At 44.3% G+C, this 16959-nt stretch overlaps 1 protein-coding gene across 1 annotated transcript in view; it reads right to left on the bottom strand.

Moving 5' to 3' along the window:
• The window catches only part of prox2 (prospero homeobox 2), a 38625-nt gene extending 21877 nt beyond the window's left edge, over positions 1 to 16748 (bottom strand). The window contains exons 1-2 of the mRNA XM_072493185.1: positions 14995 to 16748; positions 3958 to 4065 (exon numbers count right to left, since the gene is read on the bottom strand). Coding sequence (XP_072349286.1) covers positions 3958 to 4065; positions 14995 to 16602 — 1716 coding nt within the window. The 5' untranslated portion in view covers positions 16603 to 16748. The remainder of the gene's footprint in view (positions 1 to 3957; positions 4066 to 14994) is intronic.
• Positions 16749 to 16959: the final 211 nt, after the last annotated feature.

The raw sequence follows: 16959 nt of genomic DNA, 5'->3' as shown, positions 1-16959 counted from the left end.
TTGAAGGGGCTGCATGCTTGTTAAGTGAGGTGCATTGACTGCCGCTGTGTAATTCTCCCAATATCAACGGCTGTTCATCAAAGTAACAACTTTGTAACTGTGCTGGCAGTGTGGACTGACAATTCTCGGGTGTCTTGCACTTTTCCGTCAGAGCAACTGGTTCCTTTGTGGCCTGCTAATCCGGTTCAGAGAGTCAGCAAGCTTGTGATGTGAAGCCAAAATACCTTCATAAGCGCTACAATGCTGACACATGGGGCTGACTCACCAGCAAATTGTAATTAAAACAATTAAACGAACAAAAGAAATCTCACCCAGTTATCTCTAATGACTTTTCAAGTTTAGTTTGGAAAATGTAACAGGTAGCGAATTCAGAATCTCTGCTCATGCGATGTTATTGAAGAGTCAGTCCTGAGCGGCTGGCAGGCTATATATAGGAAACTGGTGGTGTCAAAATTTATATTGACATAGCTCACTTTTTAAAAAGCAGTCACTGTTGTAGAAAACGCGCAGTGAACTTGCACAAAAAGTCCCACCAACAGTAACAGATAACTGACCAGATCATCTATTTTAATGATTAAAAAACAAATTACTGTGGATGCTGGAATCTGAAACAAAAACAGGAAACACTGGACAATTTTAGCAGGTCAGACAGCATCTGTGGAGAGAGAAGGGAGCTAATGTTTCGACTAGTTGTCTGCTGGTTGAAGGATAAATAGTGGCCAGTGCATTCTGCCCTGCTTATTTTTGAAATAGTGGCACAGAATCTTTTCTGCCCAAGTGGGAGTCCAGATGATGTCTCGGTTTAACGTCTTATCTCTGATAGCACAGAACTCCCTCAGTACTGGCACTGGAGTGGCAGCCTAGATTATATCATTGGTCTTCTGACACTAACGCACTGAATTACAAGTGCCCTAAGTTCTTCCAGACCAGGAGCGTTAGAATCGGATTCTGGGCAAATATGGACGAATAGGGGAACTTTCAGCTCTGGTGCTCCTGGTATTGACATCATTCACCTTGATTGATAAACAATTTCACCCAAGATACGGAGAAATTAAAACCGAATCAAGGTGGTTAGTCGCTGGAGCAGGCCTGATTGGCTTTAGTCATTACTTCTCAGACTGCTGTTATGTAGGGATGCTCCAACCAGAGACAGGACTACTCAACACAGAAGTTAAGAGGAAGAGAAAGAAACGCAAGAGGGAGAGTCTCCAGGCTTTGATCTTGTGTATTTTCTCTCGGCCATTGTAAAGATACCTTCACCCTGAGAAGAGGTTGGCTGTCTGACCTCTCACACAGGATTAAATAATAGCTGAAGAGTGCGAATACAGCCATACACTTCAGAGAAAACATCATATTCATGGGTGAGTGAGCAGGTCTGTGTCTTTCCTGGGAGATACTCTCAGGAGATTAAGGGATGGGTTTTGCTCGGGTCACTGGTCACCCTCTGATTTGATTGCCCGTTCAGCTGTCAGCTCCTGTCCTCCTCTCGACTGAAGCCTAAGCTATTTAAAACTTCAACCCTTTACCACTCAGCGCAATTCCCAAATTAAAATTTCAGCTATCCTGTTGATTGAAGATTACCCTGATAGGGTTGGATGAAGAGAGTTGGGAAGAGGCTTATGTGAAGCAGAAGCACTTGCATAGACCACCTGGGCCGAATGACCTGTTTCTGTGTTCGATGTGAGAATTTATCATCCTGTCATTAACTTTACGAAACCCCGGAGCTGCAAATTGTATGAGACGCTAGTTCGGCCTCACCTGGAATACTGCGTCCAGTTCTAGGTGAAAAACTTGAGGAAGGATGTGAAGACACTGGAGAGAGTACAGAGAAAATTCACAAGAATGATTCTGATGATTATGAAGATAGATTGGAGGGGTTGGGACTGTTCCTTGGAGAAAAGAAGGCTGAGCGGTGACTTGATGGAGATAATTAAGACCCTGAGGTGTATGGTCAGGGTAAATAGTGAGGAACTGTTCTCACTGAAGAGATCATCAAGAACTAGAGGGCACAGGTTCAAATTAATTGGTAAAAGTGATGTCATGAATCATTGCCCAGAGAATGTTTGGAGTCTGGGACAAACTTCCTGAGAGGGTGGGGGAGGCTGTTTGATCGAGGTATTCAAAAAGGAATTGGATTGCTATCTGAAAAGAATGTGCAGGGATCCGGGGACAAGGCAGGGGAGTGGGATGAGATAGGAAGCTCTTTTAGTCTCTACGTGTGGAACCCAGCTCTCTTTTCTTGTTTATTCTGTAACTTACTTAAAATACCAATAAAAATATTTTAAAATAAAAGAATGTTCTTTTGGAGAGCCGGTGCAGACTTGATGGGCCAAATGGCCTTCACTGTAGAGATTCTCTGCAATGGGATATGAAACCAAGGTAGGGTTCATAGAGCAAGGTATACAGCTCAGTCATGATAGAATTTAATGAAACACCAAGCTCAAGTGGCTGAATGATATCCTGTTCCTATGCTGAGAACTCTGATCCACTATGCTAAAGCAGCTTAGTTTAGATCCCTCAACGAGCACTCTCTAGGCTGGACAATTACTTGTATCAGAATATATGGTGAGAATGGGAAAGCAGGGAGGTACGGTGGCGCAGTGGTTAGCACTGCTGCCTCACGGCACTGAGGACACTGGTTCGATCTGGGCCGTGTGTCACTGTCAGTTTGGAGTTTGCATGTTCTCTGTGTCTGCGTGGGTCTCACCCCCACAATCCCAAAGAGAAGTGCAGATTATGTGGATTGGCCATGCTAAATTGCCCCTTAATTGGAAAATAATAATTTGGTACTCTAAATTTATTTTAAAAATCCAACTCCCCATCCCCTTCCTATGTAACCTTTTTTAAAAAAAAAAAGAGAGAGAATGGGAAAGCAGTGATTCAGACTTCAAAAAATTCTTTAAGTAAAGTGTTCCTATAGACACTGAAATATCCTTCATGATATAAAGAAGTAGAGAAGTAAACAGCCATGATGGAATTCAGTCAGACACCCGGGATTAGTTCCCCATTGTTCTTGAAGATTCTCTCACGCTGAATTGCAGGAATCAGGAAGGGAAGTGAGTTCACTAAATGACCTAGCAGTGACCTCAGGGATCAGTGATGCAGGAAAAGTGGGTTCACAATCACAATCAGGAAGCAAAAAGGAAAAGACCCAGATCAAATAGTTGGTGCAGTTATTTTGTTAAAAAATCATTTCTAATATTTAGTCAAGAAATTCAAGGCTGTTCTCAATGATCCATCGGACTGCCCATTTCCTGTCATAGTCATAGAATTTACAGTGCAGGAGGAAGCCATTCAGCCCATCGAGTCTGCACCGGCCCCTGAAAGAGCACCATACCGAAGCCCACACCTCCACCCTATCCCCGTAACCCAGCAACCCCACCTAACTTTTGGACACTGAGGGGCAATTCAGCGTGACCAATCCACCTAACCCACACATCTTTGGACTGTGGGAGGAAACCGGAGCACCCGGAGGAAACACACGGGGAGAACTTGCAGACTGCGCACAGACCCTGACCCAAGCGGGGAATTGAATCTGGGTCTCTGGCGCTGTGAAGCAATAGTGCTAACCACTGTGTCTCTCATAGCTTTCTCGTAACTTCTCCTTTATCCAAAACCTTGGGGGGGGGAAATCTGTTCTCACGAAGCCCCATTACTGCTGCTTTTTGCCATTTTTCAGTGTGAGAATAGTAGCAATGTCCCTGTCAACTTCTTGCCCGTCTCCAGCCGATGGTTTGCAACCTAGGTTGAAATCTATCAAAAACCATACATGGATGCTCCAGTCTATTGCACCACTTTACGTGCATTCCCTAACATACATCCACATGTACCCTTTCTGTGAAACATCCTTTCTCCACAATACACATTTCGTGTTTCTTAACACTTTAACAGTCACACAAGTCCATAAGACACAACTGTTGTTGACCAGAGAATAAGCTGTAATTTTATTTTGCTTACCTTAATATCAGGGAAGTATGTTTTCAGCGTGGCTGAGCTGGGGTAACGGGTATAAAAGAACATCAATTTGGCTTTCTTCAGGTGATTTGGTGTTAGTCCCTCCTGAATGTGAAGACTGGTTAAGGAAAGACATACCAGGATGGTCAACTCTTCTGTGAAACATTAAATGACCCTGATCCATGACAACCAAACCAGAGAACAACATTTAGTAATTAACTATTTTACCTCTTAAATAAATCACACATCAGATGAATTTTTAAGATACATTGTCACAGTAAAACATTATAAAATGTGTTTTTATACATAACCTATTTCCTTAGCAATGTGAGAATAAAAATAAAATTATATGTACCTCCTTAATGTGCCGGGAGTGTCCAGAGAGTAATAAGTGGCTCCTGGAAATGTGACAGCCTGGACCAAGAAACTCAGTTTTGCTTGGAATTATATATTTTTTATGTGTTGCCTTGTCCTGTTCAAATGGCAATGGTCTGGAAGTTTAGAAGGAGCTATTCTTGATGTGGTGGGCGGTTATGGGGAATCAGCTGCGAATTTTTTTTAAAATCACACTCACCAGCATAAACCAACATTGGAATCCTCCCAATGGCAGGTTGGTCATCCCGCAGGCAGGTGGCGCAAATGCCATTTCCATTCATTGGCATCTCATGAATTCTCATTAAAACAGCTGCCTGCCGGTTCCTGTTATGCCTTCCAATCTTGCGTCACGCCAGCAGGAAATCACGTCAGCATCAAACCCGATTGCTAACAATTTGCATGGACAGGACGGTTTCCAGTTAGCAAGAGCTTTTGAGGTGAGGGGGGTTGCCGTAAAGGCGCTGGCCTGATGAAGACAAGGGTGCAAAGTGGAAGGAAGGCTGTGCAAAGAGGAGGAATAGGGCGAGGGTTCATGATAGTAGGCAGAGGGTCAAGGAAGTGGATGAAAAAGATGAACAATGGAAGGCAGAGGGAAGACTGGGGCGAGGGACACGATCCCGACGAGCCTGCATGAGAAGCTCACAAACAAGAGGATCAAAGGGACACTTCATTGTTTACTAGAAGGGGATGGATGAAGACGCGCAATCCAATGACCAAAAAGCAGCTTGCTGTGGCACAGCATGGCCGATAAAAGCCGGGAGACCCCACTCCCAGGAGCTACCCGGCTCGCAATGCCTTCTGAGATCTAACGCGATCACGCGAGACATTGCAATGTAAATCCCAACCATTGTAAGCAGGATCGCTTTTTAGCAACTCCGCACATCAAAGCGACCAGCTAGTTTCATTTTAATGTGCAGATTCCCGAGGTGACCAAGGTGCTGGGATCTATCCCCTTCGCCTTGGAGACCTCAGCTGAGTGCTGTTTAACAATGGTCCCCACAAATGGTCACCAGAATGAATGGCACTCATGGAAGTCTCCCAAGGGATTAGAGGCCCCACGTTCATATACTTTGGGCAGGGTTCCAGCCTGGCACTGCCCAGGTGGCACTACCAGCAGGCATGGGTACTGCTAAGGTGCCAGGCTGGCATTTGCGTGCTGACGATCGGGCCAGGGGTGCCCAGCGTAGGTGTTGGAAGGGTTCAGGATGGCCGGGGACTCTCCTACAGTGCGTTGGGACTGGCAGGTATGTCGGGGATTGTGGGGGGCCTCAAAAGATCGGAATATGTCCCTATCTCTCACTATACTGAGGGGTTAATGTAGAAATTGTGGCTATGTGCAGCCTCCCCACGGAGGCCCCTTAATTTAACCTGAGTAGCATTGTATAACCGGGAAACATGCAGCTACACGCACATGCTATGGGACTGTGTTCCCTTTTAGTTGGGGCCACTGCTGTTAGTCATTTTTATAAATGACCTGGAGGAGGGCGTAGAAGGATGGGTGAGTAAATTTGCAGATGACACTAAAGTCGGTGGAGTTGTGGACAGTGCGGAAGGATGTTACAAGTTACAGAGGGACTTAGATAAGCTGCAGAGCTGGGCTGAGAGGTGGCAAATGGAGTTTAATGCAGAAAAGTATGAGGTGATTCATTTTGGAAGGAATAACAGGAAGGCAGAGTACTGGGCTAATGGTAAGATTCTTGGTAGTGTGGTTGAGCAGAGAGATCTCAGTGTCCATGTACATAGATCCCTGAAAGTTGCCACCCAGGTTGAGATTGTTGTTAAGAAGGCGTACGGTTTAGAAGCTTTTATTGGTAGAAGGATTGAGTTTCGGAGCCATGAGGTCATGTTGCAGCTGTACAAAACTCTGGTGCAGCCGCATTTGGAGTATTGCGTGCAATTCTGATCGCCGCATTATAGGAAGGATGTGGAAGCATTGGAAAGGGTGCAGAGGAGATTTACCAGGATGTTGCCTGGTATGGAGGGAAGATCTTATGAGGGAAGGCTGAGGGACTTGAGGCTGTTTTCGTTAGAGAGAAGATTAAGAGGTGACTTAATTGAGGCATACATGATGATCAGAGGATTGGATAGGATGGACAGTGAGAGCCTTTTTCCTCGGATGGTGATGTCTAGCATGAGGGGACATAGCTTTAAATTGAGGGGAGATAGATATAGGACAGATGTCAGAGGTAGGTTCTTTACTCAGAGAGTAGTAAGGGCGTGGAATGCCCTGCCTGCAACAGTAGTGGACTCGCCAACATTAAGGGCATTTAAATGGTCATTGGATAAACATATGGACGATAAGGGAATAGTGTAGATGGGCTTTAGAGTGGTTTCACAGGTGGGCGCAACATCGAGGGCCGAAGGGCCTGTACTGTGCTGTAATGTTCTAAGTTGAATCACGCCCAAAGACTCCATAGGCAAGGTAGAGGCCCAAGTGAAGCATGGACATCTCGCAGGTGATGGGCTCAGGGGAAGGTGGTTGAATTGAGAAATAGACTTCTGCTTGAGGCTGCTACATTTTTCCCTCTGCATTCCTGATGTCCTGCATGGTCTGTTGAAAACAGGTGGGCTGGAGAAAGTGATGGGAGTGTGCTGGACTGGTATTTAAATATGGCGCCAGGACCTTCGTACTCATCAGCTGAGCACAGCTTCTAGCCCACCAGGAGAGTCAAAGGGGAACTCGCCTGTGCATAATTAATGAGGTTCCCGCCATTCTGGTCAGAGGGACAGGCACAGCGGGGGCCACCCGTCACCACACAATCTTAAAATGGGGGAATTCTGCCCAAAGAGATTGCAAAGGGATAGAGAGGAGTTAAATGGGTGGCCAAAAAAACTGGAAGGTGGAGTATAATGTGGAAAAATGTGAGATGAAGAATAAAAGAATAATATGATTTAAATGGAGAGATACTGCAGAATGTTGCTGTACAGAAGGATTGGAATGTCCTTGTACATGAATCGCAAAAACATTTGTATGCAGGTTCAGCAAGTCATTAGGAAGACAAATGGATCTTTTGCCTTCATTACAACGGTTGATGGATATAAAAGTTGGGGAGTCTTACTACAACTAAACAGGGTGTTGGTGAGTGAGACTGCACCTCGAGTATCGTGCGCTGTTTTGATTTACTTATTTAAGGAAGGGTATGCTCTTCTTTTTTTGGAGGTAGTTCTGAGGAGGTTCACTCAATTGATTCCTGGGATGAAGGCGTTGTTTTAAGAGAACAGGTTGCGTAGGTTGGACTTATATTCATTGGAGCTTAAAAGAATAAGAGGTCATCTTCTTTAAGATTTAACATTTAAGATTCTGAGGGGGCTTGACACAACATGCAATATAAGAAATGGAAGCAGAAGAAGGCCATTCAGCCCCTTGAGCCTGCTCTGCTCGTCATTAAGCTCTTATGATGTAGCCTTAGCTCCACTCTCCGGTCTCATTTGACCTCACCAAAGTTCTGAGGTTGTATTCCCCTCATCTCTCATCGATGGAAGGATGCCAATCTTAATCATATGCACAAGCAAGTTTGTGGAACAGCAAAAAGAGTTTGGCACGGTGCCCAATGTTTAACTTAATATGTGTTTTGGCTGGGAACCTTAACATTCAAGCTCGCTCAGGTGTTGTATTTTCCCTCTTACATTCAAAAGAATATTTTTGCTAAGTTCTTTTCTCATCGCACTTGTCAAACACGAGAGACAATAGTGGCTGGAAAATGGTCAGATTTCTTTACTTTCCACTGGACCCCTGGTAGCCGTCTTTAGGCTCTCTTGGGTGTGAATGCCAAAACAGAGAGTCTGGTTCAATGAGAACCCATTCAAGATGAGGGCCAATTTTCTGAATGCGTGTTTCCCCCCATAGAGTGAGCCTGGTCATGCCAAGAAAACCGGCTTGAAAAATTCCACTACATCCATTAAAATGAATGGACAGAAAATTGGGGAACTCAGTTGTCTGCCCTGGACCAGTTAGGCAGATCTCCAGAGCTGGAGCAGTTTGAAAAAAAGATGTTCAGCCATTGATGCTGTTTTTATTTTTAGGGGTAAGAAAGAACTTACGTTTATTACATTTTAAAAAATATGCAGCACAGGGACAGGCCCTTTGGACCAACTGATCTATGCTGCCGTTTATGCTCCACAGAAGCCTCCTGCTAATCTCTGCCTTTCAGGATAACCTTCTATTCCTTTCTGTGTCATGTGTTTAGCCAAATTCCTTTTGAACGTATCCGCTTTATTCGCCTTATGTTGACTTAATTCACAGCCTCAGGATGTCGCAAAGCATTTTGCAGTCGGAGTAATTGTGAAGTGTGGTAATGCAAGAAATGTTGCATCAAATTAGGGTCACATTTTTTTTTTTTTTTTTTTTTAAATGAGTAACCCTCACTCCAAATAGCGCTTACTGCCAGCTATGAGAGGGCACTTTCACCTCTTCATACTGAGCTAAATGGCTGTCCCACCCAGATGCTGCAGACTTCTATCACAATATTATAAAACTTGCAGCTTAGTCCAAGGACAGCTGGTGCTAATTTTTGGGGTCAATAGGAAGGAAGTATGGAGGACACTAAACATCAGACAATTAAGGGAATTGGGCACAAGCTGTTTCGTGTCATCGCGAGATCTCACGTGATGGGTGCATTTTACTCATTTCTGCAAATCGATATTAGAAATGCTCAAATGTTCACATGCTGGTGATGTCAGAAGGGTGTCATGCCAATAAGCAGTAAGCACTGCTAACGCTGTGCAACAGTTAACTCTTAATAGAGGATTCTCAATGACAGTCAATTGGAGTGCTCTGCACCACAGAATACTGACAAATCAGCAGTTTAAATTGCAGTGCTCTGAGCTTGTAAAAGAAGTTTTGCCAGTACGTTCTCTCTCTCTCACACATACATACACATCTAGGGCTGAATTTGATGGCCCCACCATGGAGGGACTGGGCTGGAAAATGTGGCGAGCCATTCAAAAAATCCTATGACTTCGGCGGGAACGGAAAATGCAGCCGGTGGGAAATTTCCCCCCATAGTATGTATGTGTGCTGTATAGTCAGGCAAAATGCTCCTTGTCCATTTTGCATATTTCATCATCTGCAGTGTCTGTCTTTATCAAGTCTTAGTTTCTCTGCACTTGCTTCTCCACTACCCATCTATTTCACTTTTGACTGCATATTGGAACTTTATCTGAAAAACTCTAAAGGGTGTTTACTGATTACACCTGTGACCATCGCAGTCATACTCCCCGTGCACCTTACTTAATGAACACTCAAGTAAACTGGATGCTCTCACTTAATTTGAATAACGTAAGATAGGCATGTCAGGTTGCAACCTACCCAACCAGTTTGTGGCCCTTAGTATAAACGCTGCAGACTACAACTGAAATATAATTTGAAAGGCATACTTGCCTTGTAAAATGAAGAGACGTGCATCTGTGCATGTCCCTAATTCACTTTTCTGTGATCAAGCATGTAAGAGGATGTTTGCAGCTGGGAGGTAGTGGATATTGCATGCATTAACATCAGAAACTCTCTGGAACAGTGGGCCTGGCGCAGCGAGTGACAATGAAAGGCTCACAGGTACTCAGCTTTCCTGGAGTATCACTAAGCCTTATTTAAATCAATGCACTCCAATCATTTACAATTCCCCAGTCCGCCTTAATTAAAAAGACCTCTTTACATATTAAGCAAGCAAGAAAACAAAAGACAGTCCAATTTGGTTTGAGAACATAATTCACTTAATGGGTTTCTGTATCAAGTTGCACTTCTTTCCCATCTCTTCATGTTTCATTGCCTTTGTTTTCTGTCCGCAACACTTGGGATGGAGAGTGGTAGATGGCTGTGGTAGGGAACAATATTGGTGGAAGTGGAGATCAAGGTGGATGAGAAGAATCTATAAAGGGCACTGTCTCATTGAGTGAAAACTTTGTTCACTCCAATAGTTGTGTTCTCCTGAAGCACTTCAAGTAATTCGGTATGTGCATCATGAAATGTCATAATTACTTGATGGAACAGGAGTTTGTTGGGAGTGGTTTTAGCAGCATGGAATTTGCTCCACCCCAGCCCCGTCATGACTGATAAGTTGCCACTGGACTCGTGACTAGTGCCCTCAGTGCACTGCACTATCCTAGAGAGGTCACTGAACCAATTCACCATGATGCTGTCACCAGCCCCGATAGTGTTGCCACGGATCATCTAATTTCTGGACTGTTATGGACCAACATAACCAGCTCTTGTATTAAATTTCCCTCGAGTACAAGGCTAAAATTTAACTGGATCTTCCATTTGAAAACCTGCTGCCCTATTTCTCTGACTATTTACAAGTTCCTTTTGATCATTTTCACCCCACTGGTGTGGAAAGGGCTATTGCATGCATGAACAAACCTTTTTTTTTTACACTTACGGGTAATAAAAAAGCCAACTGGGCATCACTTTTATCATAATCTAAGCACAAGTATTGTGGCCAGGTATTTGCATTTGATTCACATAATTAAACTTACATATACAAAGGTTAGCTTTCCAAAATATTCCCTCACCACAGTCATTTCGGAATATGGCACTGCTGTTGTTAAATCAAGGTAAAAGGAAGTAGCTGGTAGATCATTCTGGCACAAACCTTTCACCATCTTTCAAGATCAAATGACATACCTCCGGCCCAGAAATTTCTGCTCATTCACTTTCAAGAGTCACGGACTGAGGTAGACAATTTGTAAGGAACACTAAAATTGGAGAGCCTCCGCTATAAAGGCTTGGAGTTGCGCCAGAGGATTGAGATATCAATTAATATCTGCCACCCTCTGTGTTGAGCTGGTCTCTGCCTTGCTGTGGTAGGCTGGTCTTCCCACGGGGGATGGAAGGTCAATCTCGGCTGCCTGGCCACGTGGAGCCATGGCATTGGTGGCTGTGCCTTCAACTGTCGAGATCTGGAGTTCTGGAATGCCCTCCCTCAATGTTTTCAGCTTGCTACCACCCTCTCACAGAAATCATATAAATCTACAAGGTCATTCAGCCCACTGTGCCTGTCAGTTGACAAGTAGCCACCCAGCCTGATCCCACTCCCAGCTCTTTGTCCATAGTTATGAAGGTTACAGCACTTCAAGCACATGAACATTTAATAAGTACTTGGTTAAGGGTTTCTGCTATGACAACCCTGTAAGTTCCAGATCTCTCAATTTCCCCTTGAATCTCCTCTAAGCTCGAGGAAATACTTGTTAGGAAGGAAGATGTGTTGGGCATTTTGAAAAACTTGAGGATAGACAAGTCCCCCGGGCCTGACAGGATTTATCCAAGGATTCTATGGGAAGCAAGAGATGAAATTGCAGAGCCATTGGCAATGATCTTTTCGTCCTCACTGTCAACAGGGGTGGTACCAGGGGATTGGAGAGTGGCGAATGTCGTGCCCCTGTTCAAAAAAGGGACTAGGGATAACCCTGGGAATTACAGGCCAGTTAGTCTTACTTCGGTGGTAGGCAAAGTAATGGAAAGGGTACTGAAGGATAGGATTTCTGAGCATCTGGAAAGCCACTGCTTGATTAGGGATAGTCAGCACGGATTTGTGAGGGGTAGGTCTTGCCTTACAAATCTTATTGAATTCTTGGAGGAGGTGACCAAGCATGTGGATGAAGGTAAAGCAGTGGATGTAGTGTACATGGATTTTAGTAAGGCATTTGATAAGGTTCCCCATGGTAGGCTTATGCAGAAAGTAAGGAGGCATGGGATAGTGGGAAATTTGGCCAGTTGGATAACGAACTGGTTAACCGATAGAAGTCAGAGAGTGGTGGTGGATGGCAAATATTCAGCCTGGATCCCAGTTACCTGTGGCGTACCGCAGGGATCAGTTCTGGGTCCTCTGCTGTTTGTGATTTTCATTAATGACTTGGATGAGGGAGTTGAAGAGTGGGTCAGTAAATTTGCAGATGATACAAAGATTGGTGGAGTTGTGGATAGTAAGGAGGGCTGTTGTCGGCTGCAAAGAGACATAGATAGGATGCAGAGCTGGGCTGAGAAGTGGCAGATGGAGTTTAACCCTGAAAAGTGTGACGTTGTCCATTTTGGAAGGACAAATATGAATGCGGAATATAGGGTTAACGGTAGAGTTCTTGGCAATGTGGAGGAGCAGAGAGATCTTGGGGTCTATGTTCATACATCTTTGAAAGTTGCCACTCAAGTGGATAGAGCTGTGAAGAAGGCCTATGGTGTGCTCGCGTTCATTAACAGAGGGATTGAATTTAAGAGCCGTGAGGTGATGATGCAGCTGTACAAAACTTTGGTAAGGCCACATTTGGAGTATTGTGTACAGTTTTGGTCGCCTCATTTTAGGAAGGATGCGGAAGCTTTGGAAAAAGGTGCAAAGAAGATTTACCAGGATGTTGCCTGGAATGGAGAGTAGGTCTTACGAGGAAAGGTTGAGGGTGCTAGGCCTTTTCTCATTAGAACGGAGAAGGTTGAGGGGCGACTTGATAGAGGTTTAGAAGATGATCAGGGGAATAGATAGAGTAGACAGTCAGAGACTTTTTCCCCGGGTGGAACAAACCATTACAAGGGGACATAAATTTAAGGTGAAAGGTGGAAGATATAGGAGGGATATCAGAGGTAGGTTCTTTACCCAGAGAGTAGTGGGGGCATGGAATGCACTGCCTGTGGAAGTAGTTGAGTCGGAAACATTAGGGACCTTCAAGCAGCTATTGGATAGGTACATGGATTATGGTAAAATGATATAGTGTAGATTTATTTGTTCTCAAGGGCAGCACGGTAGCATTGTGGATAGCTCAATTGCTTCACAGCTCCAGGGTCCCAGGTTCGATTCCGGCTTGGGTCACTGTCTGTGCGGAGTCTGCACATCCTCCCAGTGTCTGCGTGGGTTTCCTCCGGGTGCTCCGGTTTCCTCCCACAGTCCAAAGATGTGCGCGTTCGGTGAATTGGCCAATGATAAATTGCCCTTAATGTCCAAATTGCCCTTGGTGTTGGGTGGAGGTGTTGAGTTTGGGTAGGGTGCTCTTTCCAAGAGCCGGTGCAGACTCAAAGGGCCGAATGGCCTCCTTCTGCACTGTAAATTCAATGATAATCTATGATTAATCTAGGACAAAGGTTCGGCACAACATCGTGGGCCGAAGGGCCTGTTCTGTGCTGTATTTTCTATGTTCTATGTTAAGCCTCTCACATCTAACCCCAAAATGATGTCCCCTGCTTACAGACTGCTAAAGTAGGGGCCTATTCACTCTAACTGAACCACTCATAATTTTATACACCTTAACTAGGTCTCCTATCTCCTTTCTGACATTTCTTAAAACCTACCTCTTTGAATAAGCTTTTTCCACTCTTGTGTTAATATTTGCTTATTTGGCTTGGTGTCAATTTGTTTTGTCTGATAACACCTGTGAAAGGCTTTGTGGCAGTTTGCAATGTTAGAAGGTTACAAGTGTGCTCTCATCCATTCCATCGGCCAAGAAACCTACACCCTAGACCGACAGACACTCTACCTAGAGAGTCAGTTGAGGTAGAGAGGGAGAGAAACAAACTTCTACATCCTGCCAACTTTGCCAGAACCTTACAACATGGGAAGTAGTACTGGGAACATGGGAAGTAGTACTGGGAACATGGGAAGTAGTACTGGGAACATGGGAAGTAGTACTGGGAACATGGGAAGTAGTACTGGGAAGGTCTCGGGTAGATGGAGAAAAGTATTGAAGTCAATGTTAAATAAATTTGCATGCTTCAGCTATTTGATTATTAAAGTAGCTGATGGTTCATCGGGAAAAAAAGATTACAAACGCAAGTTATTGTTTTTGAGTCCGTTTCAGACCACTGGCAGTGATGCAAAGCTCAATCTGGTGCTTGAGACATTGTATAAAGTTTCAGTGAGGAGGGAGATGGTGGTGTAGTGGTAACATCATTGGACTAGTCATCCAGAGGCCCAGGTGATCCTCTGGGCTGGGGGGGCATGGGTTTGAATCCCACCATGGAAGCTGGTGGAATTAAATTCAATTAATAAAGTCCAGAATTGAAAGCTTCAGTAGTGGTGACCATGAAACTATCATCAATTGTAAAAATCCATTTGGTTCACTCATGCTCTTCAGGGAATGAAATCTGGCCTTTAGTCACCCCAGACCCACAGCAATGTAGTTGGCTCTGATCTTCCCTCCGAAATAACCTAGAAAGGCTCAGTTGAGGGGCAATTAGGGATGGGCAACATATGGTGTCCTTGCCAGCGACGCCCACACCCCATGAAATAATATATATTTTTAAATGCGATAAGGTGATATACCAAAACGTAATTATTTATGCAGCTCAGCAGAGGATTATGATATATGTTGTCTCAAGAGAGCAGTACGTTGGACAGATTATATAATCTAAAATCTAGTTGCGGAGCTTGAATGTACACAGCTGATGAGATGAAAGTCTCCTTCTCTCATTGCATCGGTTTATGACAAGTAGTCTAATTCAGTTCCTGTCTGTTTGGGAGGCCAAAGATATTTTGGAACTATTAGTACTGAACATGCACTACAATTCAGAGACCCCCCTCCCAAGGGTGTGTGGAGACAGTGGGAAAGGAATGGAAATCTTGTGCAAGCGCAGAAGAAGATGGTCTTCTGAGGAGGCGCTTTACTCTGTGGGTTATATGTTATATTTGGCTTTGCAACAGAAGGTTTTTGCAATATTCGGCAAGTTTACAAATAATCACTTCGAAAGGATATGTGAATTGTCTTGTATGGAGTGACATCTGCCATGGAATGCAAGTCTCCACATTCAGACTTGATGCGAGAAAGACAGAGATTCTCTGCTGGATTCTGACAGAAATGAGAGTACTGCTGATTTGCTGTATGGTGCGAGGTAACCTTTGACCTCTGTTTGACTGTGTCCCATGAAAGGTGTGTTGATTCAGAAGATGCAGTGACGTTCTCTGAGAGGCTATGTCCCCTGTCATTTTGCATTCCATATCTCAATAGAGGTGCAGGCAATTCCGTCAGAGGCATCTGCGAACCTAGAGCTAATGTTAAAGGTGTCTTGATATTAGGCATGTGGCAAGCTTGTTTAATAACTGGGCTCACAATGTTAGGTTGGTTTTGGGATGATTTCCTCACTACCAGTGGTATTGCCTCGGTCTGATCCTGAATGTCAAAGGTGTGGGAGTTTCGAGGGTTGTCAAAATATCTGTGCATCATCACTGAATCTTCAGGGCACTGAAACTCATGAACGGCAGTCCTTAAGTTTGTGTTGTCATTGGGTGTATCAGTCTTGGGCCGAGAGACTGGCAGGCCTTGAAATGACCGAGAAGAGATGCTTGAAGGTTTAACAGAGAACAACTGCACAGCTGAGTCTACAATGTGAGCCACTGCATTGGTTAATTCATATTTAAGGGCCTCTGCAAGATATCCACCCTTGACAAGAGAGAGAGAAAAATGATTATGATTGTTACATTTTCTGTCTCTATCTTGATATTTGTTCACATCCTTGCCAGTTACCAGTTCTTCTTCTTGGCCAAATGATTGAACACAGTCACTGGAGAAATCTTGGTCCATATCTGAAAGGAATCTTTTCGGAGTATTTTCTCCATTCTCTGCGCTGCAGTTGGGACCATCCAAGTGAAAGCTAGAATCAGATACGTCCTCCTGGTCTTCTTGTTCTGATTCACTGGCATCATATACCTGGAAGAATTTTTCCTGCAGTTCAAGGAGCTTCCCCTGCATATCCTGCAGCTGCTGCTTCAACCTGTGGCATTCATCTCGCCTGTGCTCCTTTAGGGAGGAAGTTAATTTGTGAAGTTTCCTGGGATTCGCCTCCTGCCTCTGCTGCTGTTGAGGAAGCCTCTGCTTCCGTTTGTTCTCTTTGTATTTGTCTCCCAAACCTGCATGCCGTTGGCCACACTCCCTCTCAAGCTCACTGTTGTGGAGGATGGCATTTGGAGAACTGCTCATTCCTCTGATGATGCTCTCTACTCGTGCCCTCTTTGCTTGCAAGTGTTTGTTGAGCAGACAATCCCCTTCACTGTTGTTCATGGCGAGGTGTTGACTGAAAGGTGAGCCCAGTTCCTGTACACTGTCTTTGGAGCAATTGCTGCTATCCTCCTGATAAGATTCTGCGGTGGAATGGGGCAGATTCCTTGAAGAAAATAAAAACTCTTGATCTGTTGAATTATTTTTCTTGGTAGCTTTGTCCAGAAATTGAGAGACGATGGAGTAGGATGATACAGAGTCTTCAAAAAAGTTTTTTTTCAGGCGCATGGGGGGCTGATTTGTTTTGTCACCTTCTCTGTAACAGCTATTGGAACTGTGAATACCCTGTTCAGACATGTTGAAGTTCATTGCGTAGACCGAGGGTGCCTGGGCACACGGGTTTCTGACTTTTGAATCAAAGTTTAAAGGACAAAAACATAACAATACCAGTGATCAGGCATTCCTACGGACTCAAAATCCTACTGTCGCATCCTTTCAAAAGCAGCAAGAAGACTAGAGACCTGGGTAGTAAAAGAGAAGAATGGTGTTACTTTTCTCAGAGAATTTATTTTGCATTCGCATCAGGTTACATGGAGTGTTCAGAACAGGAACATGCCATTCCACACAACAGATCCACTGCCTTTATGCTCCATAAAAGTCACCTTCCATCTTACTTCATCTCACTCCATCAATATATCCCACAATTCTTTTGTTTAAAAAACAATT

Source organism: Scyliorhinus torazame, chromosome 2, assembly GCF_047496885.1.
Source record: "Scyliorhinus torazame isolate Kashiwa2021f chromosome 2, sScyTor2.1, whole genome shotgun sequence".
NCBI classification, from domain to species: Eukaryota; Metazoa; Chordata; class Chondrichthyes; order Carcharhiniformes; family Scyliorhinidae; genus Scyliorhinus; species Scyliorhinus torazame.
The sequence above is the reverse complement of the archived record's forward strand: the minus strand, read 5'-3'. Positions and strand labels throughout refer to the sequence as shown.